This window comes from Taurulus bubalis (genome assembly GCF_910589615.1).
Source record: "Taurulus bubalis genome assembly, chromosome: 2".
NCBI classification, from domain to species: domain Eukaryota; kingdom Metazoa; phylum Chordata; class Actinopteri; order Perciformes; family Cottidae; genus Taurulus; species Taurulus bubalis.
The window spans coordinates 11008882-11036843 of record NC_136590.1 but is presented as its reverse complement, the minus strand read 5'-3'; the positions used below and the strand labels follow the sequence as shown (position 1 = coordinate 11036843).

The following is a 27962-nucleotide window of genomic DNA, read 5'->3' as shown; positions in this document are numbered from 1 at the left end:
TTATCACATGTACAACATAACAGTCACCCACTTTACTCCCTCCCTGACTTTCCTTCCCAGTGTGGATTATTAGAACACTTAATTTCACAACACTTCAGTCTTTTGTGGTGAGTGATTATTCCGTTTTCAATATTAAAAGCACTTGTGGTTCAAGAAAATGTGTGTCATCTCAGTCAACAACTTTTTTTGTCTGTCCAGATTTTCAACTTGTTATATGAGGTGGAACAGCAGAGTTAATTTCCTGACATTTAAGAATTACTTGGAACAGTTTGCGTGCATTGTATTGTGCTTCATTTACTTTAACACTTAAGAGAGAATAGCATTTCAAAACAGGAAATAACATAAAAGAGGCCAAGACCAGCACTGTCAATACTGGTTCCTGCTTGGTAATTTCGGATTATTATTTTTTCACTTTCCCTTTCAGTTTTTCATTTCCTAACCAGCCTGTTTGTGTCCATGACAAATTGAGTCCACCTGTTTGAGTAAAGCGTTAAAGAAAAACAAGCGTAATGACCTCCCCTGATAAGAACACGCCCACACAGAAAAAATAACAAGGAGAGTTTTGCTAAAGATGGACAAACAATTCCTCAAATAACTCCACAAGATAGCATTGCTTCTCGTTTTCATCATATGGTCCTTTATGCAGTGCAAATATCTGACAAGAATTTACCAATAAATTAAGTTCATGTGCAGTATGGTTTCATGTCCATTGGCACACGCAGGTCAGGCTGCTGGTCAGACAGACAGGTCCTACATGAGCACGCAGCTTTTGGCCCGGTCCTTTCTAATGGCAGGTGGGTGCTCATGAATCTCAGTCCGGGGCGGCTGCTGGGAGACCCGCTTGAGTTCTCGACGTGAGCCAGCACGTTTGAGTTGGGGCCGATGGATACGGGACACAGATGCCAGGGTGGTGACATGGAAAACATCACGGACGCTGTTCTCTGAATACTTTGATGTGCACTCCGTGTAGGCCACAGCGCCGATCTGCTTCGCCAAAGCAGTTCCCTAAAAATACCGGAAAATACAGAATACGGGTCTGTTAAGTGGAAGAATAAACAGTGAAGCACATTCAGCAGACTATTTGCAAAATGTACATTAATCTTGAGCTGTGTTTCTTGCCACCTGGCAAAGGTAAATCTGATATATAGTCTCCTTTTTAGCTCTGGGTTAGGTCACCACCAACTCTTTGACTTTGTTCTGTGTTTGTGACTGAGTTTACACGTTGTTTTGCCTGCAGCTCATCTTGGAGTTGATGTAACAAGGTTGATGAGAATACTGAGACAAAACCAAAACAATAAATATGTGGTAGTAAAACTAAAAGCTTTAAGATACATTATATCCAGTCACTTTATCAATTTTTACTATGAAAAAGATTAGTGCAGCTTTAAAATTCCAACATTTATCCAGCCACGTACTAGCTGTGTGCTTCAGTTTGTGCTTGTTTCTATTCCAAAAAAAAGTGTGACACCTGAAGAGCTACTGAGTACTTAGAGCTATGACGAACAGATTGTGTGTATGTGTGTGAGAGAGCGTAAACCATGTTGAACCTCTGGCACACTGTTGGAAGCCTTGTGTCATTTTCTACTTCATTTCTTTGCCAGACAGTACTATGAGTATATACATGCTGAGTGGGCTTTGCAACACCCTTTTTGAAACCTTCTCTGGAAGTGACTTTGTTACATTAGATTATCCTTAACTCCTTCTTTTGTAGATATAAAGCTATTGCTCTTGGTCATGTACAGTAAACACAACCCTCTTAATAAAAACCAAAGCTCTCAGAAGCATGATAGCTAGCTGGGGCATACAAAGAAGCTAAGATCCTCCACACAGCTATGAAATATTCATGGCCTATCTGTGCAATTGTGAAACTCGAGCGTAAAAGCTCAGCTTATTCCCAGTAGTGGTTATCACCATCTTAAATCTGGGCTGGTTGAACCTCTATTTTATGCTTTAATTATGCTTACCTGTACTGCAACAACACTGCTTCGGTGTATCTTATAGTAAGAGGGGGCAACTTAGTTTTCTTTATTAATTCAACCAATCCCTCTTTAGATCTTATAAGTAGCGTTTCTGCTCTGTGGCGCTCTCACTATCTCTTGAGTTTCCCACTTAATTTCATTATGTTTTGTGTGTCATCAACTGAATTCATCAACTTCTTTGGCAATGAAGCATCAACACTGTCAGACAGTGTGGGTGTTCAGCCATCAGTGTTGGAAGTATTCCTTATTGAAGGAGTATCAAGCAGTCAGATGTGGTAATGATATTCCTCTTCTATAAAAAAAAAACATTAAAGACGTGAGCTGTGCTTCCAAGGAGACTGCATTATTTTTGCATTAATGGAAACGTTCCAACACTTCAAGTTTCTGTTTTGACGCTTTTAGCCGATTACAGCAGTATAGTCACACAGTTTGTATGTGGTTCATTCTGGTGAATGCACTTCCCCTGTGGATCACATCAGTAGGTCAGTTGGCTGAAATCTAAGAGTCCCAGTTTGTGGCTGTTTGCAGCTCTTTGAATGGGGCCCATTCAGAAAAGTACAAATCCATCTATTTTCAGCCTGTGCTCTATTTTCCATCTTTTTCTATCAAGTCTGGCCACAGTGACGTCAGTTGCAGTTGTTTGACTAGAGAAGTGCTCCGCTTACCCCGAGATTATAGGGTCTATTGCACAATACTATAAAGCCAATGGAAAACACAGTTCAGCCTCAAATGCACCCAAAGTGTTTCCCTGTTGATTGTTCACAATTGCTCATTTTGGCTAAAACAGGTTATTATTATTTATAATAATGTAACATCATTGTTTTCACACAGTTTCGATGCAGCTAAATTGATGCAGCTAAATTGGAAATATGTAAGAGTAAACTAGACAAGACATAGGTTGGGTGCCTTTGGCATGATTATTTTAAATGTTCTTTAATTAGGACTTCACTGGAAAGTTACAGAATAAATCCAACCAGACAAAGTAAAAGTGTTCTCTTACAGTGACGATTTAAGTCTAATTGAAGGGGCAAGAAGTAGTTGCTGTTACAGTTTCAGGAAAACGGTTGGCTTAATCAAAGGTTTTCCTTAATTTGGAGCTAAATATCCAGAGAAAGTAATGAGATCTTGATGGACCAATTTGTATCCTATTACTGATAGGAAAATGGGGGTGTTTACCTTTGCTCTTGCAGAGGTATGATGAAATATGAATATGTTGACAAAAGGCTGCCAAGAAGTGTGAATTTACATTTACATGAAAATAGGCTATTGAAATGCATGCATGCCACTGTTCATTGCTCCAAGACACAAACAAAACAATTGTATCATCGCACATCCGGCTGTTTGTTTCTATCTTTGTTCAGGCCCAGCTCTTTTATTCTCCTAGTGTTTACATATTTGTGGAAGTTATGATCTGAAGCAAATGTCATTCTCCCAATTCATTTTCAGACGTTGTGTTTACAGTATGGGCACCAGGGAGCAAAGTAATGGATATCATTTGGAATGATACAATTACATTTGTACGTCAGTCAGAGTTACGATAGACAAATAAAAATCGCTGTACATTTAAAACCATATCCAGAGGATGTTCCAATTATTGTAATGTTAAATAAATGTAATCAATACAGTTATTCACACATGCAAAATTAAATTAGCATTATTAGGATGTGGTTGCAGGAACAGCAGTTCATTTCAAGCTATAGGTTCGCCGCTGTTGCTGCAAACAGAAAAAGAGATAAGTGGTGTTTTCTCTGCACTCCTCACCTGTTCGTGGGTGACAGGAATGAGTCTGTGTTTGGAAAGCTCTCTCATGACGTTCAGGTCCGTCCTCATGTCCAACTTACAGCCGACCAGCACCACTTTGGCATTGGGACAGAACTCCTGCGTCTCCCCCTGCCACTGTGTATGAACAGACAAAAACAAGAGTGCACAGGGTCATTGGAAATCAAATATAGGTTTGAATGAGGATAGTAGACAACATATCATTTCCATTCTTCCTGCCATTATTCACACTAAACTAGGCAAAACAAATACAGCCCAAACTGTTGCTACAAAGCTGGATGCACAACTTCGGGCAAAAATATTGTATGTTATAGCATTAAGATTTTCCTTATTTGAAAAAGGGCCCAGTTTGTATACATGTTTTGGTTATATAACATGGCAGTGACAGTCTTTATAGTAAACTTTAACCTAGAAATAGTTTATTTTATTGTGAAACTTAACATTCACCTCTTGTTGTAATTGCTGACCTCCAGTGTTTAATCAAAACAATATAGATGTTCTGTTAGCCACAACAAGAGCTCACGGTCATAAATGCTGCAAGAAAGACAGAGAGAAAGAGAGACACGACTCGAACTGTTTAACTTTCTCTCTATCGTTTTCTTCCTCTCTGAGACTCGTGTCATAATCTCCTCACACCATGGCACAGACAACCACTTTGAGCATTGCTGCTCCATTTGTTCTCCCGTACAAAGAGATCCTTTCTCCCGGATGCCTGTGTCGCTGCTGTTACGGGCTGCAGTGTGTTGTGCAGTTATGCAGAGTGAGCTGTTGCCTTTCAACAGGCCGCTCCGGCAAACAGTGTGCAACTGGTGAATAGCAGCAATTTAGATGAGTCACAAAGGACCCATGGGAAGAGCAGCTTATTGTTTGTGTTAATGTAAAGAATTGGAAGGAGTGTTGTCCCGGATAAAGAGCAGAATACACACAATTGAAGCTGAGTCTGGTTTATCAAAAGAAGAAAATGGGCTGCTTATTTTTTTCCGATGACTTCGGTGACAATTCAGTTTTCTTACTTTTCCTCTCGTGCCTCCATGACGTTGACATTTTTGGCTTTAATTTAAATGGCTATAGAATTGAATTGCCATGAAATTTGGAACAGACATTCATGTTCCACTGGTTACATTCATGTTAATTATAATTGGTTTGGTAAACCCTTATTATTTTATCTAGCACCATTACCAGCTAAACGTTAACTTCACCCAATGCTTTGGTTTAGTATTCTTTGTTAAAAAAATTGCAGAAAACATCATTTCAAAGTTCAGGTAATATATAGACTGTGACATTTTGGTAGAACCTGTGATTCCAATTATATACCCTTTCACCATCAGCCAATGAGATTGCGTGTGTCCATCATCTTCTTGTAGTGTTTGTACAGCTTCTGTTTTTCATATGTACGAGTTGAGCATGTTTATGTTGCAGCGGTGAAGGTTGGATATAAAGATGGTCTCATCACAGCTTTCATAATCAAATATTTCCTTCACAAATAACCTGATCCTTCAATCCAAACAGGCAGGGGGATGAAAAGACAGAAAGGAGATAGAAAGCCGCGCTGACATGCTCCATGTGAGAAAGTTATTAAGGCAAATTGAGAAAATGTTGCCAGCTGCAAAGCATTGGGTTGAAGCTGGAAAGAAAGGTGAGCCGGGTAGAGACTGGGATAACATCTTCGACTGGGTTATGCTAGATGAGAAATTGAATGAGTGTTTGAAGAGAGATTGGACAGAAGAGAACAAAAGATTAAAAAAAAAGGAAAAGGGGAAGTGATAAGGAGCCGGGGGGCATTTTTGTAGCTTTGCAATACTGAGGAAAAATAGTCCTTCCAAGAGGAAAAATGGAGGGCACAAGATTTGGTAAGCAGAAGGCTGTCAAAAATGTCACAGGAAAAGGTGCTATGTAGTGCAAGGGAGTTATTTGAAGATGGATGTTTGCAATGTCAAAGTAAATGGAAATAAGACATGGTGGCACTTAAATAAGATAGAATAAGGACGCGGTTCTTTGTTTTGTATCCATACTTTGAGTAGAGTGACCCATCAATATGTCACTTTGGCATCCTGGGCATGCATTGTGAGATTAGTTTATTCACCACGATTACTAAGGTCATCTAATAAGGTCAAAGTTCAAGTTAGTTCTCAAGTGGACCCCCTATAGATGTGAGAATTTGTCCAACACATAAAAGCTAAGTGTTTTTGTCTTGTATTGATGATGTCATTGATGAATGATGGTGCTGACTGCAGGAATGTCTGTCGACTCAAAGGTCAAACGCTCAAAACACATTTTATATTCACAACTCACAGTTGTTCGTTAGCAGTTAAAATTAAGATTTATCAATATCCAAAATGCTACTAGTGTTCCATGCAAAATAAATGAGTCAAGACTAGGATGGAGTTTTCTCTTGTTATAGGACAAGAGATGTACTTTATATAGGTCTGCATTTACAGTAACCTGCATTTAGGAGCAGTAGGCTGCTGTCGTTCTTTGAATACATTCCTTCATCGCCAGTACAGAAAGGAGAATCGTTTTACGCTTAACTATCTGAGTTCACATGGCATGTGAGTTATGTATTAAGATAGACTTGAAAATACCAGAACCTAATCGTTGATGCTTGCAGTCCTGCCAAGAAACTAAATGCACCTTGAAAACCATCTCAGCTTTGTCACGACATGTTCAACACTTTTGTTAATGTGACACTGACCTTTTTCAGCACGCTGTCCAGTGTTTCCGGACGGCTGATGTCAAAGCAGATGAGGACGGCGTCTGAGTCAGGATACGCTAACGGCCGCACATTGTCATAGTAGGCTGAACCTTTGGGCGAAAAATACACACAGACATCACTAACGTTTCCAGGTGGATTATATGTCATTTAGTGACTTTGCAGAAGAGTTTTATCACAAAATGAGTCATTACAGAGCACCTTTGGCGGTAATAACTATGATTAAATGTAATTACCATGAACTAAGCCACTCTGCAGATGACAATGAGTGGGTGTTATTCATTGCTTTCAAAACGAACTCAGGGGTCTCATCCACAACCCCTGGTCTGTTCGTCTGACAGTCGTGAATAAGCCAACAGACAGACATGTGACAGTGATATAATGAATGGCTCACACAAAGCGTCACCTGGTATTTAAGAATGGCATGTTTTTTTGCCGGGGGCCCAGTCTGAATTGAGCATTGTGACCTGGGCAAGGGGACACATTCCTATGCAGAGGGGACACCGTTCCCTCTCCGTCTCCCTCATTGTCTCCAACACTACGTGTTATTGTCACCGTGCACTGGGCTTTGGCAACTATACAAAAATGTGTTTGACAGAAAATTCCCATAGAACCCGACTGAATCTGAGTTGCTAGTTGAGATAGAGCTCAAACATTTAAAAACACAATTCACACATTAAAGTTATTTTCAAAATAGCCCAGCTTTGAATTTAAAACATGCTGAAGGAGACTTTTATTTCTCTTTAAAAAAATCTAAAAGTTGTTATATTAAAAAAAAAGCATTTTAGTTCTTAATGACTTCTCTTGTGCGTAGGGATGTAAATCCAAACACATGTGACTAACTCATGGAAACCACACTTGACCGTTAACTTGTTGTCAGTGAACAAACTTTCTTATGTTCCAATCTTGCGTAGTGGTGGCCAATTTCATTTTATTTCCCACTGTGCATATTGCATTTCAATCGCAAATATATCACACCATTAAAGCTATTTTCTTTTTTAAAACCACCTTTATTCTGTTGATGATTTGGAAGTTGAAATAAAGATGAAAGCACCAAATGTATCCTGCACAATACAATATATGGATAAGATAATACTTATTTCACTCAAATACATACTGTGTGTTCACTTTTACAAAAAGCTGTCATAAAAAAATTAACATTTGTTAATAACCTGTCTCATGTCATAGAGTAAAATGTTATTTTAACCGATAATATGGATGGCCAAAACTATGAAGAAAAAAAAACATTACACAACATCAACACACCTGGAGGGCAATATACAAGTACAGTATATGTGCCCCAAAAAGCAGCTAAATGTACCACAATCTTTGTCATGCTGTCAAAATCTGGCCCCAAAGCAAACCATGTGTTTGTGCATCTGCGTTAATGTCAAACTAAAGGCCACAACCATTTTACCCTGTCTCTCTCACTAATTCCTGCTCCTGGGTTTCACACATACTGTTTTAGCACGCATGCTCTCTCACTCACTCTACCTTTTTTGTCTAGCTTTTATAGGTACAGATCATGTCTTGGCACAAAATGAATATGATTAAATTAATAAAAGGGAAATGAAGCAGGGGTGAGTGGAAGTGTTTCCGACAGTCCCCAAAAAACACCCGTAGGTCTTCCACACACGCTCACTGGCATCAGTGATCCGACAGCTGTGGCTCAGCTTCACACTGTCAGCTCCACCTCTGCATCAGATGGCCGCTGTGAGCAGCTGTAATGTTAAAAAAGTTTCAGTCTTTATCTCCATTTAAAAACCCCACTGGAGTTGGTCCTCTACAAGTCTAGAAAGCTCAGAAAAAGCAGCCATTTTCTATTTGAATGTTACTGACGGTGTCATTAGTTCAGGCTCCTTCTAAGTCTGTGTTTCTGTCTTTGTGTAAAACAACAAGAGATCTCAGTCTCAACCCACCTGAAGCTATACAAACTGTATTTATAAAATACTCGTGGACTAATCTGGGCAATAGGATGGGACGCTGTAAAACAAGTCATTTGCAGAGCTGCTTGCTCAGCACTTTTGCAAGTACACCAGGGCCTATATAGGCTACAGCTATGCAGAGTAATGTCTTTTGGTCAGCTGTTATCAGTAGAGCTTGTGCCGACTATTCCAAAATACTTTAATAAAGGATGCATTTGTCCACAAACAAGTTATTACACAGACAAAGACAACCAATGATGAGCATTATGTTCGTTATTTACAATTTACACGTTTGAACATTTTATCTCCCATTTAATTGTATCGTATGACTGACTGGCACTTATGGCTCAAAATAAGGTAATGCCAATGATGTGTTTGACACAATTTACAAACGTTTTAAAGGTATCCTGTGGCGTTTACATTCAATATAAAACTGCATAGGGCACCTCTAAGGAACCCTAACCTTTAAGTTTATTAAATTAACAATACATTTGTCTCATAATGAACATTGAAACCAGGAAGAACTATTAATAGTTTGTATTGTGTATAAGCAAAATTACAACTCAAGCTGTTTCTAATATTTTGTTGAGAGGAAAGGTTGAACAAGGATACATTGTGAGTCAGTTGCCATCATTTATTTTCACTATAAAACATCAGATACAGACAATTAAGCTCCTCCCAAACTTTTCCCCCAAGGTAAGAAGGAGCATGGTAGAAAGCTCAATAATAACATCATGAAACTCCATTATGCTTTAATGTAATTTTAAAAAGCCATTTCACATAACCTCCTTCTACTCTTCTTCATTTTTTCAAGCAGAAGAAATGAAGGTGGAAACACACACTCTATTATAAAAGCTAGGACACATAACAGAGTTAGACAACTACATGATGATCAATTATTGCAGATAATAAACTGATTTACAAGAACTGTCCAGGGTGCTGATCAGGTCATCATGTGTCACCGCACCAAGGGAATGTATTCCCTTGCAGGCATGTAACCAGGCATTCGTGTAACATGGGATCCACATCAGCAGAAACCTCTCCCAGTGTTACCTAACGCAGCAGAGTGCTACCCACTCTTGAGTTTGCTTTGTCTCAGGACCGGCCCTTCCCCATTAAGACAACGTGAGTTGTTTATTTAGCAGATTGCTTTTCTCTGGTGTATTTAGTTAGTTGGTATTTTTTCAGCAGCAGTCGTTGTTTATTGTTCTGCCAAGTCTTCTTCTGTTCGGTCTACCTAGCCCTGCCAGAATAAACAAGCATCAAGACTCCTGAATCCTGAGATTCAAGTCTCTCTGCTTTTGAATCCTTCTCCTCCTCTAATCAGTGGTTCCAAAAACGGATAAATCCCCAAAGCAGCTTTGCATTAAAGGCTTATTACAATAGGCTGTCAAAGGTTTTTGGTTTGTGACATCAACCATCCCGACAATACAGCAGATTGTACAGACGTCACACATTTTTCATAAAGGAGTAGTTAGCATACATAGACCTGCCATTCATTTTGGGAAATACACTTAATTGCGTTCTGTCTATGAGTGCATGACTTGCGGTTAAAGTTGCTGAAATCAATATTTTCATGTCAAGAATAGATCACATGTTACTTGTATGTGAAAGAGGTTGCTCACATTGCTGAACCCACAGAGAATTACCACTCGACTAATGTTATCGCTTTGTTGTTCTGGATCGCAACTTAAGTGTTTTTGGTTCACTCTCACAGCGCTCATCAGCATTCTCAGCCGCAGCATGCAGCTGTTTGCAGTAAAAATAAAGGTTCCACTACCAGTTCAGCACCAAACGCCAAACAAAGATATTTCCCTCAGGTGTTGGTGGAGACCAAAAAAATGCAAAAACATGAGCAAATATCAGGTGGCCAGAAACACAACTCAAAAGGAATGCTAATGTCACTCTGTATGTGCTGGACCTCTAACAAGTGTGTGACACAAATTAATACGGTGATATTAAGTCCGTAAAGTGGCCAACAGGTCAGTTTGTTTTAGGGATCCTAATTTTGATGCCACTAAGAATTGAGATTATGATACTTCATTATTGTCATATTATTATCAGCCGTATGAGTCTGTGTGTGTTTGAGTACTTTGCCAGGTGTTTACAAATCTGTCTGTCCGTGGTCAGGTTATGTCACCGCGATAGCGTCGCAACAGTGCAGGATGCAGTCATTTAACTTTACTAGTGTGTAGTTGAGCTCTAAATGAGGCAGAGTTTGAAGATGGGTGTGGTTTGAGCAAAGGAGCCAGAAGTAGCCCCCGCCCCCCAATCCACTTTATGCCCCTGGTCCCATTTTGGTGTGATCACATTGCAAGATGCTCTCTAGTTATTTGTTTTATATATTAAATACGATTAAAAAAACATTCATGCGTGTAAATTAATTCAGCTACACTCTTCCTCCTAAAACTGATATTAGCATAATCTTGGATAATGGTAGGGCTTACTTGACTCTTCATTATACACAAACACACACAGACTGCAACCCTCAAAGTCCCATGATGTCAACTAATCCATGTTCAGCACTCGAGCAGCAGCTAATGTGTATTGATCTCTGAGCTTTTTGGACTCTCTCTGGGACTTGTAGTATGATGCCCCTCATGGGAAGATTCCTGCTGTTGTAGCCGCAGCACAAAGAAACCTCAGTCCATCTGTCACTGTCTAAAACCCTCTGATCAAGAACAAGCTCAAAAAGGCACTCACTGGAGCACCGCATGTATTTAACTATCTCAGAGGACTGAGGTTCATTTACAGAGCTTTCAGCGAATGTACTTTGATGTTTCCACCCGTCATACAGAATAAAATTGTTCTAATACTCAAGGATGTCACAGATAGCATGCAGGTACGTAAGTGTCGTTTAAAAGGAGCCAAACGAAACGTCAAACATGTGCTAGATGTGTCTCTGCTGTACAACGTATGGCAGTGGGTTGTCATGTGTTTGATGTTTGATCCGTACAAAAAAGCCATTTCCTTTTTTTTTCCATTGCCTGCTTGGTTGCTCGCAACAACAGGTTGGTATGTGTATACTGTCCATGCCCTCTTGTAATTTTATATAATCCACTTGTGTGCTTCTTTCGACAGATACACCTCTTTGATTTCAGTGGCTGCTTAGAAAGGTCCGCCCTCCCTAAAAGGCTCATGTAATGTTGCCTACATGATATCTTCTAAAAGAGTTAAACAAAGTGGTTAACAGTAATGTGACACCTGATGCCAAACTGCATGCTTTGAAAATGGAAATGCACAAAAACTGGTATGTAATCCACTTTAATGACATGACACTGGGCTGGATTACAGGAGTGGACAGGTTTGTATATCCTGGTCCTGTCACTAACATAGTATCACTTAAGTGAGATACTTTAATTGTGCCATTTGATGTCGACTGACGTCCATAGGGCTGCAACTAACAATTATTTTCATTATCACAATTTTCTAGAGCAGAAAGAGACATCTTCAAATAGCTTTTGTTGTCTGACCAACAGTCCAAAACACAACGATTCAGTTTACTTTCTCATATATGACAAAGAAAAGCAGCGGATCCTCACATTTGGGAAGCTGGAAATAGAGAAGGAGCAGTGTGTGTGTTCCTCTTTATGACTGCATGATCAATTTAATTTATCAAATTCGGACAAAAAAAGAAGATATCATGTACTGGTATACACACAAATACACTGTTCTGACTGTGTATTTATATGTATGACTCTATATATGACTATGTATGAATGAATTACGTTTTTATCATTAAGTCATTCATATTACTAGGTCCAGCCTGCTCGGGCTTACAGGACACCAGCTATTAATACAATCCAGTCAAAATTCATAAATCACTAACAAATCCTGCACTGTATATTTTGAATAATACATCAATCTGAATGAATACTAGTTACATTGTCCATCATTCCGTCTTTTCCACAAAGTTAGTTCTGTTCCAAAATCTATAAATCTTACGTGTGATCACATCATGTTCATACTTCAGTGACGCTTCATGGCTTGTGCAGAAGCATTTGCATTTGTTATGTTTCACCACTCATTTTGTTCAGGTTTTTGTCTTTATTTCATCACCTGTCGGTATATTTCTAACTGTACTGCAGGTTCAGCTGTGAAGCTTCTTTTCTTTTATAAATTAAGTTTCTTGATGAGCGACCTTTAATGGACCCCACGAAGCAGGTTTCTTAATTATGAAATCAAGGGAGGGATGTTATCTATTCGGTTAAATATGGTAAATCTTGTTCGTGATTTTTTTTATGTTCCGGACATATCGTCTGTTTCTCATTTTGTCTGAACCTGTAAAACTCATTATTAAACATCCGTTGTGGTACTTTTTGCACTAACCAAAATAAATATATTTCTTTGGTTAGTCAAGCTCAAATCTGTAACGTGACTGATAAGAGACTATCAGACTGCATGCTGTATCGTTCAGCATTCACGGCTCTGCGTGATTCAGTAGAAAAATAAACACACCGTGAGATGCTTGCACAGGAAATCATTATTAATCCTCTCTTACGACATTTGTGTCTGCCAACTTCCATCACAGCACAGTAATGATCATCAATATTGAAATCCTGTTTGTCCCAGTCATGCCCTTCTACAAAAATAGTGCCCTTCATCCAGGTCTGAATTACTGAAATACATTCAGAGAGGGAATGGCATTAAAACGTAATGCTACTGATTAATGTATTCTTCTTCCACCACCAAAAAATATAAGTAATACCTCCCACAGAGATTAAGCATTACTTCATACAGACACACTCATGCTGTGTCTGTCTGTCTGATAAATAACCGAAGAGAAAGCAGCCTGTTCGTTTAGATGATTATCAAACAGTAATAGAGTCCACTCAGTAGAAACACATGCACGCTCAGCGTGGATAATCACTCAGCGCCTATGCATAAACACCTTGAGACGCCCTGCGGAGCCAACAATGTGCCGCTCTGGCTTTCTTTCCCTGCACAGAATTGCATTGAAAATGTCACATTATTTAAAGGAGAAAGGGTTATGCCTGATATATTTTCTCCATTCTCTCATTTTGTTTGCCATGTCATTAAAACAACAACATTGAACCAGAGTGATCAGATCACATGATTATATATTTTTTTATACAATGAGACTGTTAAGCTTATTTTAGCTTCCTAGTGTGTTGATGTTTTTTCTCACGAGTGATGTCTCAGAAGAACTAAAACTTTATAGTTAAACAGGCCTTTGTATAATGTCTTCTGTGGCTCTTATTAGACCTTGAGTTAAGATACTCTTTTTGTCCCATGTTACATGTGATCTAATGTAGGAACCACAGCCTGGTTTCCCTTTATTTTACCTATCCATTCACATAAGGGGCATGATATACTGTCGATGACTGCAGTTATTCATGTGAAAAAATATTATTTCTGTCATATTTATCCTCATATGATAAAAAGGTGAAACTAATCCTATTTTTTACAATGCGATTATAATATGTTAAATTCCAAAGACAATTTAACAGCAACATGTTCACGAATCTAGCGCTGAATTTAACTCAAAGTTTAAATTAACTTCATGGTTAAATGAAGCGTTTTAGCTGTTTATAAATTGTGGATTATTGTAAGTGGAATATAATGCTGTGAAAACTCCTCTGCTTGAATACCAAACAATAGTCTAAAAAGCAGTGTGGAGGAATGATTGATGCCGACGCTGCTAGTCACATCAAGAGGCAAGCAGTCTTTGCACAATGTGCTCGTCTGCAGTGCATTTTTGTGTGTGTGTATATATATATATATATATATATATATGTATATATATACGTATATATGTATATGTATATATATATTTATATATATATATATACATATATACGTATGTATATATATATATATATATATATATATATATATATATATATATATATATATATGGCTGAAATCTCTGATGAAGACAGGTTTTTACAATAATAAACATTAATTTTCACCAAAATTATTCTGTCTCTATCGGTTCATGCAAGCCCACATTGCACATGCACAACGTAACATGTGGTGAGTAATTGATCTACAAATGGTCATTTATAGGTTAAAGTATTCATTTAAATCAAGTTCATTTCATTTTGACTGAGAATAGAAACAGAATACCCGGCTGGATTTCAGTGAAAAATGATACGAGATATTCTTGCATGTTCCTAATTTAGTTAGCACAGAGGGAGAGCGCTGCCAGGGAGCAAAGGTTTTCCGGAAATCAGCAGTAATCTTGCAGGATTCCTTCAAATTAATGACAGGGGGACATCTGGGCATATCCCCTTCACATTAAAGCTCCCAGCTCCTGTTGTGATGTGATATGCTGTCTGAGAAGCCGTATGTTCCTGTGTGCAGCGCTGATTCTGATGTTCACACATGGAGCTCTGATCATATATCTTGTTTATTTTGTCCGACTGCACCAACACTCTACGGGCTTGATAGGCAATACAGCCGATAGGAAAAGAAAGACAAGAAAGTCCATTATATTATTATAATTGCCGTAAAATATTATTATTAAATCTACAAATAACAATAAATGACAATAAATCAACAATATTTTACAAACTGCATGCAACTGTGAAATGTATAATACAGTAACTCTATTAAACAATTTTAATGGTTCAGTTTAAATGCCAGAAGATAATGTGTCAATCTCAATTTTCCAATTTTATATTTGTCTTCAAATCTTTGACTATGCGTCACACTTCAAGTCATATAACACAGTTTTACGACAAAGCTGTTTATAAACTAAAGCTGTGATTCACAGGAGTACCAATAGACCTAAAGCCAAGAATCACTGAACTACAGAATACTGTATGATGTATCATTCCAGGTAATCATTCTTGTAAAGTAGCAATATAGCCGTCTGTGAGATGGGTTTGTTTTCAATTGTACAATATAAATCACTGTATATCACGCCGCAGTAGAAATAGGGTCAGCACCCTCCATCTCCTCCAGCCCTCTCAGTAATGGCTGAGGTGTTGGAAGTTGAATGGAGTGGTCATAGCTGTGTCTTGCATTATAGATAACGGATAGAGGGGTCTTAAGTGGATGGATAGACCTCGTGAGTGCCCTCCTGTGCTTCTGTGTCTCAACAAAGTGCCCGACAAAGTCTAATTACTTTTTCCCTGTTACATAATAATAACAACTGAGCCATTATGGTTTTAAACCACTTTCTAAAACATGATGCCTGTGTCCGCTGTCTTGTTGACAATATTTCATATTGCACTAAATGTGTTCATGCCGACATTCATTTTATCCTCTTTTGCGACGAACGACTGAAGTGTGTTTTACAACATCTTGGTGTCTAGATGGGAGGTTAGATTCATTCAATCACAAAATACAGGAGTGTGTGTTGCCGACACACTTCCACTGAGTGCACCTTTCTTGTAATGCTTGTCTTTTGTCATGGTCCTAAGTTTTGCTATATCTTTTAAAGCAACATTCTGTCAAGTTGTATGTAAGCTGACATATTTTTGAAGTTTAGAGGAGATGAAAAGAGAGGTTTTTGAAAATATAGCTTGGAAAGGACTGTTTCTGGATGGATAGCTGACTGTACGAGTACACATATTATGCTCTTCAGCTAAATTATACTGGATAAATTGAGAGAAGATATAAAGTAAAAATTTAGGATTAACAACCAGAAGGAGCATCAGTAGCTGACATATATAATATATGCCATTTAAGATGAAGGTTTATGGACATGGTAACCCCCAACTCGTCCACTCTAAATGTGTGTTTCTGTATCTTTGTGTGTAATCAATATTTAAACATGTCTATACATTATGTTTTGTATTGTGTCAGGCTTGGTTGCTTATTGTCTTTAAAAATACAAAACTAAACAAAAGATGGTGCACAGTGGACACAAAACAGCACCTCTATATCTAAATGAAAATTCCAATCACATTTTTAGAACATGGAGGATGAATGAAGAGTAAATAAATTTACAACAAGTGAAGAGAACTTTGAAGAATAAATACACAAGTCTGTATGTGTTGATGCTGGAGAATAATTTATGAAAGTCATATCTAAAAGTTAGCAGTCCTGTGTGCAGACTTGCTGTCTCTCTTAGACAGACTGCTCAGTTACACATGCACTAGTAGCTGAGAGACAGACCGGGGTCCCCTGGGAACGAGAGTGGAGACGCATCTAGGCCATTGATTTTCAATGTACCCTTGGTCTTCTAATGGGCTGCATGAGCAGAAGAGAACCAGACCGGGGTGACTGGGGCACAGGCTCACAATATGAAAACCTACTGACACTCATCTGGTCCAGCATGCTGTCTCCTATACATGACTCTGAGCACTTACAACTCAGCACTCTGCTTTGACACTATATCCTTCTGTCTCTTCACTGTCTCTATTTATATATTTTACCACTCCTCTAATCTCTGAGAGCACTTACACATGTACGCTTACTCACACAAAACATACACGCCCCTGCACATGTTTAGTGCACAAAAAAAACAACAGCACTTGGACTAAAATCCCACTTTCTGCACCTCAGTAACGCTCCAACGCATCAAGCTATTTTCTCCGCTCGTCACTGTCATGGAGCCAGGTGCCACTCACACACAGATGCTCGCTCGGAGCACATTTAGGTTGTGCTTTCAAGGAGCCAACGTGTAATTGGTGTCATAAAAGCTGCTCATGAATGAATGATGCATTGTTAAGGCAATCTTATCCACAGACTCCATGGAGCTGGGATGGATAGATGGATGCAACAGGGTCTTGAAAGTGCCAGCAATGTTTGCATGTTATATGTGACAGAAAGAGAAGCATGTGTATTGTGAGTGCAAGCAAGCTCTTATTGACTTGGCAAGCACTCAAGGAAGTATCACAGAAGATTCAGCTTATTTGCTTCTGAAGAGAAAGCGGCTTGGAGGGCAGAGTTCAAGGCGGCAAACCTCAAGACGTTCCTTTCGCCGCTCACTGTTTTAAGGTGTGACACTGCAGGTTCAGCCGGTTGCTTTATCGACTGTTATCACACTTTCACATTTTCAGTTGTGAAACCTGTATGTTTTGGAGGCTTGTGTTTTTGTGGCAAGAGTAGCCTGAGGGCAACAGCTGCTTTTTTTGTCGTCAACCATCCACAGAGGAAAAATAGATATTGAGACTTTTTTTTTGCAGTAACAGTCAAATGTGCTCGTTCTTTATGAATCCAGCCAAGACAACAGCATTTTAAACCCTTAATTAAAAACCCTGTTATGTGTGTTACAGCATCATAAACAAATGAATTATTCAGCATAACTGAGACTATGATTAAAATAATGTTGCTAAAACCAGCTTAATTAAAAATACTTATAACCTGCAAAACAGATTTTATTTTGGCTACTTTGGGGGGTAACGAAAACAAGTTACAAACACAACTCTAACATATTACCACCTTAAAGCTTGTGTTGGTAATGTTGAGAATTATTGCAAGAGTGCCTAGATATTAAACATGAGTAGTGAGCTGCGACACTGACAGCCTGTTTCTGCGAAGCCCCTCCTCACAAGTATCATTGTGAAGATAAACATGTCATAATGGACATAAAGGAACACGGCTATTGTTAGTAGTAACAGCTGTTTACGCAGGTAAACAGACAGGTAGGCTGTCCGATCATTTCATATGAGTTGAATTAAATTAACGCTGCGACAGCCAGAGGTACCAGATTTGTTTTTGTTCAGGCATTTATATTAATTAATGTGTTGATTGCTGTCAGGATGTAAAGATAATTTAAAAAAAATATATCACAAAAAATGTATTAGGATATATATTAATAATATACAGGACAGGTGTTGGAAATTAGCGTTTCGCTATAGACACTCAACACAGTGCATCTGTTTTTTATGCATCGATGTATGTTATGAATTCTAATGTCACTGCGATGTCCACATCAAATAAATAAAGTCAAAGTCATATATGCAGACATATATTACATGACTGTCTATATAGAAGATACAGCATACCTACCTACATGTCATCCAAATAGAAATAACCTCACTCTGTGGCTCTCTTTCCCCACATTTAATACATAAAACAACAACACAAAATATTGTGGAATGTGCTTCACCCAAAAAACTTGTTTTACCACCTCCATACTTTCATGCTTGACAAGGTGAACTAGTACATGTCTGTTTTACAAGTGTAACATTATTACACAACATACAATTACCTTGGATTCTAGAATTGTGATTTTAGGACATATTCATAATTAACCTCAGGGAATTCATTAAGAATGTAAAGGTCACCCATGGAGTCTGTCTATTAATCTAATTTATGACCTTTTTTAAGAGCCGCATTGGCAAATTGGTAATAATTGACCAGATACGGGCAGAATTACTCTGAGCACCAAGTCTGTTTTTTTGTCACAGCCCATAAAGACAGATTAGAGTGAGTCATGTGACTGCCGGGACACACCGTGCTAAGGACAGAGGCAGCATGGGATTTTCTGAGGAAATGAGAAGAAGATTATAGTGTAGGAGAGACATGAAGACAGATAGAGAGACTGACAAAGAAATTGCAAGCTAAGCTAATCAAGTGCAAGAGCGCTGAGAGGGCAGTGCCCCCAAAGAGAGGAACTCCTGACCTTGGCCAGTTGGAAACAGAGGGGAGAAGAGACTGGTGAGGGGTTTGCAGCCAGAGCTGTAAAGAATGAATGAAATTAAAGAAAGGGAGAGAAAAGTGCAGAGAAGGGAGAATCAAGTCATGAAAACTGTATTATACTTTCGCACATGAGGTCGGCTGTGATCAGATTTTAGGTTCAGTCTTGTTATTTATTTTAATTTGGTGACCAACACAACTGCTGTTTTGAGATTTGTTTTATGGTTGATTGCCTTTTGATGACTCCACGAGACGCTGTGCACATTCAAATATTGCAGAAGCTTCTTACAAAGAAGAATTTGAAATATTTCTTAAGCAATTTGTTTATTTTTGTATTTTCTTTGTTCAATTTTAAATGTTTTCCCAAAGGGCTTTCAATCTAAAATAAACCGATATTTTCAGCACCATAAAGTACAGAACAGTACAAAAAGGAAACTCATGTGCCAATACAAAATAAGGTAAAGAGGGTTAGTGTTTGATTCATAGATTTTGGAAGAACTAGAAGAAAAACTTGTGCACAAGTGAGAAAACGTTTTGAGCAAGGTGAGCAATTTTCATTGGAATGAATGGGCACTATTGCTACGGATTGGTTTGGGCAATCTCACAAAAATAATTGGCTATGTCAGACTGAAAAAATAAGTGAAACAAAAGGGCAATTCAGTGTGATTTCCAGGCCTGGGCAGTGACATTTCAGGGCTGGCAACTGGGGGCTGAACGCTTCCAGATTCACCATATGGTAATTTTGGTCATTTTATTATTTGCAAATGAGTTTGTTGACACTGTATGTATGCACTGCTAAAGCACAATATAAACTGAAATATTATGCCTTAGATGGCACCCGCATTATCACCTCATAGGCCTTGTCTTGTAAGAGTTCAAATCTAGTTAAAGCCGGTATTGTTTCAGTTTATATTGTTCAGTTTAATTATGATATTCCTAAATTTAGTTCAGTTTAATACTTAAAAAAGCACTGCTTCATTTCTATTTGCTAACTAATATATACACAATGCATACAAAGTGGGAGAAAGTTGAGTTTGGATTGTCAATATTGTTCTGACTCTCGATCTTGACTCAGCATACAACCCAGCATGAAAGACAGACAATGAAAGAGATGAGAATGGCAGAAAGATTGAGAGAATAACGAAGAGCAACAGATATATACACACAGTAGGAGAGAAGTAGTTTGGCAGGAAGACAGAAAGAAAAAAGAATTAGAGTTTAACCTACGAAGCAGGGAGTCTGGAAGCAAGCAAGGATGTAGAGGAAAGAGGCAAGAGGGTGAAAAAGCATGTGGGTGGTGTAGCGACATCAGGAATGAAGGAGACAAGGGGCAAGTGTTTGGTCACACCGCAAGTGCCTGATTAATTAAATCCACTGTTTGTTTCTGCACAATGGCCGACCAGCTCGGAGGCTCATTCTGGCACTTTGCCTAACACTCTCTCACAACACTCCTTATCTCCTCATCCTTCCTTCTCTAATCTGCTATCCTCACAGGAGCTCTGGCCTTATATCATAAAACTTGGATTGCTGTGTGTTCTTTTATCATCTGTATTTGCATCCTTTGATTCTCCGAAGCTACTGACAACAAGTCAAATTAAATCAATTTGACATTCAATTGGTACCACTTTGTCGCCAAAATGCTATATTAAACTGTTATGATACTTTGTGATGAAAACACAACAGATGTTTTTATCGTGCGTGTTCGATGAGTGAGCTTCAGCAACGGCCTCTTTCCCACTGGTTCAGTTCACCGGCTGTCATGCAAACTGCACGCACAAGCCATGGCATGCACCGAGACATATACAGACAAACTTAACGCTCACAAACATTTGCACAACTGTCTCTTACGCATGCCTGCACATGCCAGTGAATACACACACACACACACACACACACACACACACAGCAGGCGTATGTATACTCAAACAAAACTGTGATTGCATAAGAAATAGCAAATGTAAGTAAGAACAAAAGTTCAAAACTCAAGGGTGTTACAGCACACAAAACCATCCTCGTAAGCACACTGAGTGACTGTAATCCCCATATTCAGTTATTAGTCAGAGGAGGCAGGTACTAGGGGGAATTGAACTAATACTGATGTAGGTGCCAATGCACTTGTCCGCTGGGACAGGCCCAAAATAGCTCGCAGGGACGCTGCGAGGCAACGCACACTTCTTCTCTCAGAAAGGAGGGAGGAGGAAGCCAGCTCAGGTCAGACACGGATCACCTGCCATAATCTGGATCGCTCAAAGTTATTTTTTTGGCATAGATCCAATTAATCAAATATATATGAATTCTAGAGACTGTCATTCGATGGGATCAAACGAGCCTTGACGCCAATCGGGCAAGGGGCGTGAAATAGCGAGTCAATTGGCCCATCCCTACTTCTTCCCCCTCGACCGAACCCCACCCATCTTTATTTTGATCTCAACTACACACCTGTAAAATGATGTGACTGCATGTTGCAGGATTGTGCTGCTATTATTGTAACTAAATATGTACACAGACAGATGTACGAAGGATATGATGGCACACACACACACAAAATACCAGCCACGACACTGTCGTGGTTGGTAATAATCAGGTTAGCTGTTTCCACTTGTTTCCAGTCGTTATGTTAAGTTAACAGCTGCTGTCTGTTGCTTCAGATTCATTGTACACAAGTGAGAGTGGTATCGATTTTCTCATCTGACTCTCGGCAAAAACGTAATCCAGCATATTTTCCAAAATGATGACTACTAAGGTCCTTCCTTTATCTTTATCCCCACACATTTTAGTACAATTGAGCACATTCTTAAATGTTTTTTTTTTATTTATTACAGCTTTATAAATCAATAAAAAAGCTATTAGTATTTAGGCTGCCAGGTTGTAAAGAAATCAATTTGCGTGGTGTGTATCCTCCCATAAAACCTTTATAAAGTATTTCTTGTTGGGTAAACACATTTTTCTTTCACAGGAGCACACGCTCACGTATACAAATAGTTTTGTTAAATGGAGAAGGATTAAGGAAGCTTTGATGACAAAACGGCTTCCATTGTATTCACACAGGTACAGGTAGTCACACCTGGGAGAGCTATGCCCACTATGTGCAGCCTCTATTGTGTGCAAGTGGATGCCATTATAATGACATAATAAAGTGATGCCCATGATTCACATACAAAGTTGAATTGAAATTGTTTTGTATGGCGGAGTAAATGACTGTTTAAGCATTCCTTTGGTGTAATTGTATTGTTATCCACCACACTGCTCACTGTGTGTGTGTGTGTGTGTGTGTGTGTGTGTGTGTGTGTGTGTGTGTGTGTGTGTGTGTGTGTGTGTGTGTGTGAAAAACAACCAGCAATTTTAGAGGGTGTTGTTCAAACACAGTTAGTGGCCTCACCCACTGCAAAACCAACCCGCAGCACCAGCCTCAGCAGCAGCAGCTCTTGATCTCCAGCTTGTCTAGCTGGTCTTTCTGTACGTCTGCATGGGTGGAGGTTCATGGAACGCTGCGAAATTAATGCTGCTCTCTGTGGTTGTATGAGAACAAGTTTTCAGGTATCATCGTGAAGTGGAAATGCAATGTGAAAGGGCCTCAAGGCTGACAAAGGGAGGAAGTTAGCTTACGTCTGAAAGAATCTGACAGTTTGAGCTCCACGAACTCTCAGCTATTTAAAGTTTAGTCTCAGAAATGTAAAATAACTTTCAGCTGTGGTCTGAAAATCCACATTGTGGCATCAGTCCTCCTCACATATTAGAGTTAACAGAGCTCTTCGAGTGGAAAAACATCTCTACTATCAACATTTGTTTACTCAAAATGAAAAAAATCCACTTTGGAAAACTTGCCATGTAGCATGGATTTGGCCACGATGTCAAGCTGCAACTGCGATAAAGTAATTTTGTGTGTGTTCATAAGAAATGATTTTGCTGTGACAGCTTCTTGGAACAGGCATATGTAGAATGACAAGTTGTTTATCCTCCCCCAGAGCTGCTAAATCTCTGAAGCAGCTGTTCACATTAACTCTAAAGGTGATGACAGGACTGAAGTTATTGAAACACTGTGACTTCTTATGAGGAATCTACGTTGAAGATAAAAAAAGTGTCATTCAGAACTCCCAACAGATTATCCTGACACACTCTTAGTGGTCAGGATAACCTGTTTCTGGCCCACAGCCTGAATGTTGTTGAATGCACCAACAAGTCAGCTGCTTATGAACCTGCAGCGCCTGTTTAAGTAACTTCTTCATGGGCCGATGATGCGGCACACCTCTCATCATCACATTGGCATCTTAATCCTGCCACACAAAAGGGTGAAACCAAACTCGAGTGCGTCTTACCTGAAGTGTCCCACATGTTGAGCTCGATCCTCTGTTTGTCGATCTCGAAGCTGGCTGTGTAATTCTCAAACACGGTGGGAACATAATTCTGAAAAGAGACACATGTGGTCAAAATTAGATGAAAGCTCACAGGGGTGTTGTGTACATTTTAGACAATGTAAGAATGTGTAGAATAGATGAGGTTATTTCCAATCTTTGATTTCACTATCCTCAACAGTTCAAGAGTAAAAATAAAGTACATATAACAAGTACAGAGGATATTTGAGTCTGTCTTTGTATTTTTGTTATGTTCAATCTTATATATGCAATTTATTTATATGTCCCATTGTTGTCAATGCATTGTCCCGTCAGGACATATTCCTTGTATGTGAAAACATACAAGGAACATACATGGCAATAAATGGTTCCGATTCTGATTAATAGAAGAAACCACAGCAGAGATTTTATTTATTCATTCAAAACTTGATATTGCCCAAAATGCCCACTGCTCATTAAACACTTGAAATATTTAAGGGTTGTAAGGTATTTTTACCTTAAAAAAGCAATAAGGTATTTAGGTGTTGAATACCTTTTTGTAACTTCCTAATAACTTAGATATGTCATCTCTTAATAGCATTAGACATTTCGAGTTTTTAGTCCCACGTGAAAACATTGCACACAATCTTTAAAACAGGTGTTGATTCAGTGTGTTGGTTGGAGGCAGTTCAGCTCATGATTGTTGCCGTGGTCAAACCAGTGATGGTTTTTATTTACTGACTACTCCTGCACGGACGGACGGACGGACTGACGCGCGCGATACCCAAAGCGCACAGACTGGGCACTGAACGGGCACGAGTCTGAAGCCTGAAAATGTCAATATTTAATCGGGTTTGACCGTAAAGATCAAGCTAAATTATGTTATAGAGAAAGACATAATCTGCCCAAAAAAGTCTCCCATGGACATGGCAGCATCCAATTTAAATGGCATCAATAAGAAAGGAGTAAACCACATTAGAATAAATACATGTAAATAACATCTTGTGTGTCATCAGTCAGTTCCCACATGATGCTGATCTGATATCAGACATGATATCAGCAGGTTTTGAAGTTTCTCTGGAAATATTCGGCTGGATGGAGACTTTGTCGTGCCGTGTGGTTTTCACAGACTTTACTTGTGTGTTTATCTTAATGAAATAGTCTCTCTTACCTCCGGGTACGAGTCTTTGGCAAACACGTGAAGGAGAGCCGTCTTGCCACACTGCGTATCGCCGACCACCACAATCTTACAGCGAAGTAATCCCTTATTGCTCTCCATGGTGCCCCGATATCACTGTTCAGTTATGCTGCCTACTTGTCATTCAGCGCCAAACAGGTGGAGGGTCGAAGAGCAGCTCTAAATGATGTCAATGTTTCTCCCGAAGAAAAATAAATTCAGATCCAAAAACTTCAGCACCGCAGTCTGATGTAGTTTCAGCTACATGCTCTGCGTAATGCTGCGCTCCTCTGCTCCACGGATGAAGTGAGGCACACCGCCGACTCCTGTCAAGGAGCGTCTCTAAAAACGCTTTTCCTGTGGAATCTTTCAAAATAAAAGACTACATACTACGACCTATGACGTTATATGTATCATTCTAGATGGATACAATCTATTGGATGACTGCATGGTAGACTAGATGTAAACCTTTCACGCATATTGTGATTGCCTGTGTGCATCAAAACTAATCGATAGTAGTAAGGCTGGTCTTCCTAATCATAATAACCACATGTAACCACACAGAGTCAAGGTATCCAGTCCGGAAAATACGAATATGTCCTCAAGCATCAATAACATAAATTGGGTAGAAAAATTTATCAAAAGGATGACGAATAACATATTTATTATTCTTTTCAATTATATTTTCCGCCCTATTATTTTGAAGCCAAAATCCTAGTACTTCCGGTCTTCGCGTGACTGTCTCTGCTATCTTCTAGTCTCAACCAGTGGCATTCATATCAATTGTCAAACAGTAGTACATATGAAAAGTGGATGTTTTTCCTTAACAGAGACTATATTCGATGTATTTTCAATGTATTGAAACCTTTATGAAATTCTAGTAAACAGTATTTTATTTTAGATTGTATAGCACTTTATCATTATCCCAATGACCTAAGTGTGACACAGTACAATAGGCTGATTATGTAGCCTATACTTCATACATGCAATGACTCTCTCTCTCACACTTAACTGTTTAAGCATGTCATAGTCCTTGTACAGTTGAGAGCTTTTACAATTCAATTTTAAATCAAAGATGCTGGATTAACTGGCACGTGACCCTGAAACCTGCATCCTGACAGTTTGGTAGCCTAATAACTGTTAGATATTTAACTACATTATTCACTTCATAAGTTGTCATTTATGATAAGAGCAGTGAGCTGACTCATAGACAGAGAGGAAGCTGAGGAAAGTCTTTTAGCTCCATCTTCTGGTCAAACTGAAGGAGTCCATTTATTTGCCACAAATTGTAAGCATATGTCTGTTTTTCCATTCAGTTGTTTATTTTAACTTTCTTTTTTTGGGATTAAGTTTATGTTACAGCAATACTGTATGTGCAAGTTATAATAAAAACGTGACTTTTGTGTTTATAATACGATTTTTATATTCCTGGCAATGTTAACAACTATTAGTGTCATTATGTCATCAGTTTTTTGTTTTCCATCCTCTTTCCAATATTGAACTTTGAGAAATACTTGTAAGTAGTCCTGTATTCAAAAGCTTAACAAAGTAAAAGCAGAAAAGCTTAATAAACCAAATGTGCTTAAAGTATCAAAAGCAAAACTCATTACGCAGCAGAATGGTTCCATGTCATAGTATTACAACACTTTATTGTTGCATTGTACATGCAAGCATAATTAAGATTTTGTGGTAAATCAAGGCAGTTTATATACTTTGGGGTAGTTTACGTAATCCAGTGCATTATAATTTATAAACTCATCACAGATTGTAAGTAAACTCTTAATCTGCACTGGTGACTTTAAGAGGAGTAGAAGTTTCAATCATCAGAAAATGGGAATCCTTAAGTAAATGTATGTGTTGTACGTATTTGCATGCAGCACTTTTATTGTAGATGAACTGTTTCTGGAATTAATTGTATAGGTTAGATTAGTTGTTTATTCATAACATATTCAAATTGGCACTAAACCAATATCACATTACCAACTATATTGAGCTTTACTTTACATTCTCCAGAGATGGAGAGAAGGAGGTGTATTCAAGATTTGAAGTGAGATTTGTGTTGTATGGCTCAAAATATATTTTTGGACAAGTGGAAAGGTGTGTCTATCTAACGATGCAATAAACTGGTTTGGGGAGCAGTGTCCTTTTAGGACACACAATGTGTGTGTGTGTGTGTGTGTGTGTGTGTGTGTGTGTGTGTGTGTGTGTGTGTGTGTGTGTGTGTGTGTGTGTGTGTGTGCCTAAAAAATATGGAGCATCTAAAAACATGTCCCTCAGTTACCATGGTTTGTTTCCCCAGCTAAGTGTGTTGATGAGTGTGCTTGTGTGCACAGTATGTGTGTATAAGTTGACGCCTGTGCGGCCTATAGTGCTCCTCTCTTAAAATGTCAGTGGCAGCTTCTTTAGAACTTGAACGGGGAAAAAGGAAGTGTTAAACTGCAACTTCAGACCTTACATGTGGCTATATATAAATGAAAAAGGAATTTCCTTTAAAAACAGCTCTATCTATCTCACCATCCCTCCACTTCCTGCCTGACAGACTCAGCCACCAACAAGATGAGAAAGCAGCTTTAGTTGCAGGGTGCAAGAAGTGTGCAGACTATGTGCGGGTACATGTTATGTGACGGAAACAAGTAATTGCCATTATGAAGGAAAGAACCTTAGCTATAAGTATTTCACTTTAGTACGTTCTAACTTGTCCAGCTGTCAGGTGTTTTAAAAGCAAGCCTAGACTGTAAAGACCTTAAAGACATTACATTTCTTTCTTTCTTTCTTTTAGAATAATGGATTACAGTGTCAGTTTATAGATGTTTGTGACTATCATTCTAAAATGGAAGTCTTGTATTTCTTCTCTGTGAGGTTGATTTCCCATAAATAGCTGATAAATGTCACAAACTTAACCTCAGATTGTTTGCCATATTTGCAAAAATAAAATCATATTTATTTGTAAAAAAAAAGAATTTAGACAAATAGTGCACCAGATGGTTTTAACATTATTTAACTCATGACTAGCAGATTAGAGCTGAACTATTGCATGTGTTTCCTCGAGCTGTGACAACTCAAACAATCCCATTTCTTCCACCGAGTACTCCACTGTCCGGAGTTTGAAGCTCTCCGCAGCTCTCTGGCTTTTGCCAACGAAACGGATCGGTCACTTTTTAAACTGCGTCAAGCCAACCAAAAATAGGGAGGAAAACACCGGATATTACAAGACTTGGTGTTGAAATAAAAGCTTTTTCAACTCAGTTTTATAAATGGAATCCTATCCGCAACAAATATGAGAAACAACCACATATGAACACATTCAGAATGTATCATGGTTATCATTAAAGGAATTCATTCAGTTAAATTTACAGAAATGTGGTTTAATATTTAGGTTATAACTTTGTGTGGAAACAGTGTCTTTATAAATTATTTTTATTCTATTTGTATTTTCTTCTCGATTTCACCAGTACAATCCTTTTAATAAAGCATTATGCATATATAATATTTCATTTAAGTTAC

The 27962-nt window shown here is 38.6% G+C and overlaps 1 protein-coding gene across 1 annotated transcript; it reads right to left on the bottom strand.

Annotated features, from left to right (window-relative positions):
• Positions 1 to 24697, bottom strand: LOC306753523 (rho-related GTP-binding protein RhoN-like). The gene is made up of 5 exons (XM_079237403.1): positions 24453 to 24697; positions 23267 to 23354; positions 6451 to 6560; positions 3741 to 3875; positions 1 to 1005 (listed from the first exon to the last, which is right to left on the bottom strand). Exons 1-5 carry the CDS (start codon positions 24558 to 24560, stop codon positions 751 to 753), a joined length of 696 nt encoding a protein of 231 aa, XP_079093529.1. The 5' UTR covers positions 24561 to 24697; the 3' UTR covers positions 1 to 750.
• Between the last annotated feature and the right edge of the window lie 3265 nt (positions 24698 to 27962).

Coding starts and splice junctions, on each gene's coding strand:
- LOC306753523 (XM_079237403.1), bottom strand. CDS start 24,560: ATGGAGAGCAATAAGGGATTACTTCGCTGTAAGATTGTGGTGGTCGGC. Junction 23,355..24,452: donor CCAAAGACTCGTACCCGGAG/GTAAGAGAGACT, acceptor GTCTCTTTTCAG/AATTATGTTCCCACCGTGTT. Junction 1,006..3,740: donor TTCCTGTCACCCACGAACAG/GTGAGGAGTGCA, acceptor CGGTATTTTTAG/GGAACTGCTTTGGCGAAGCA.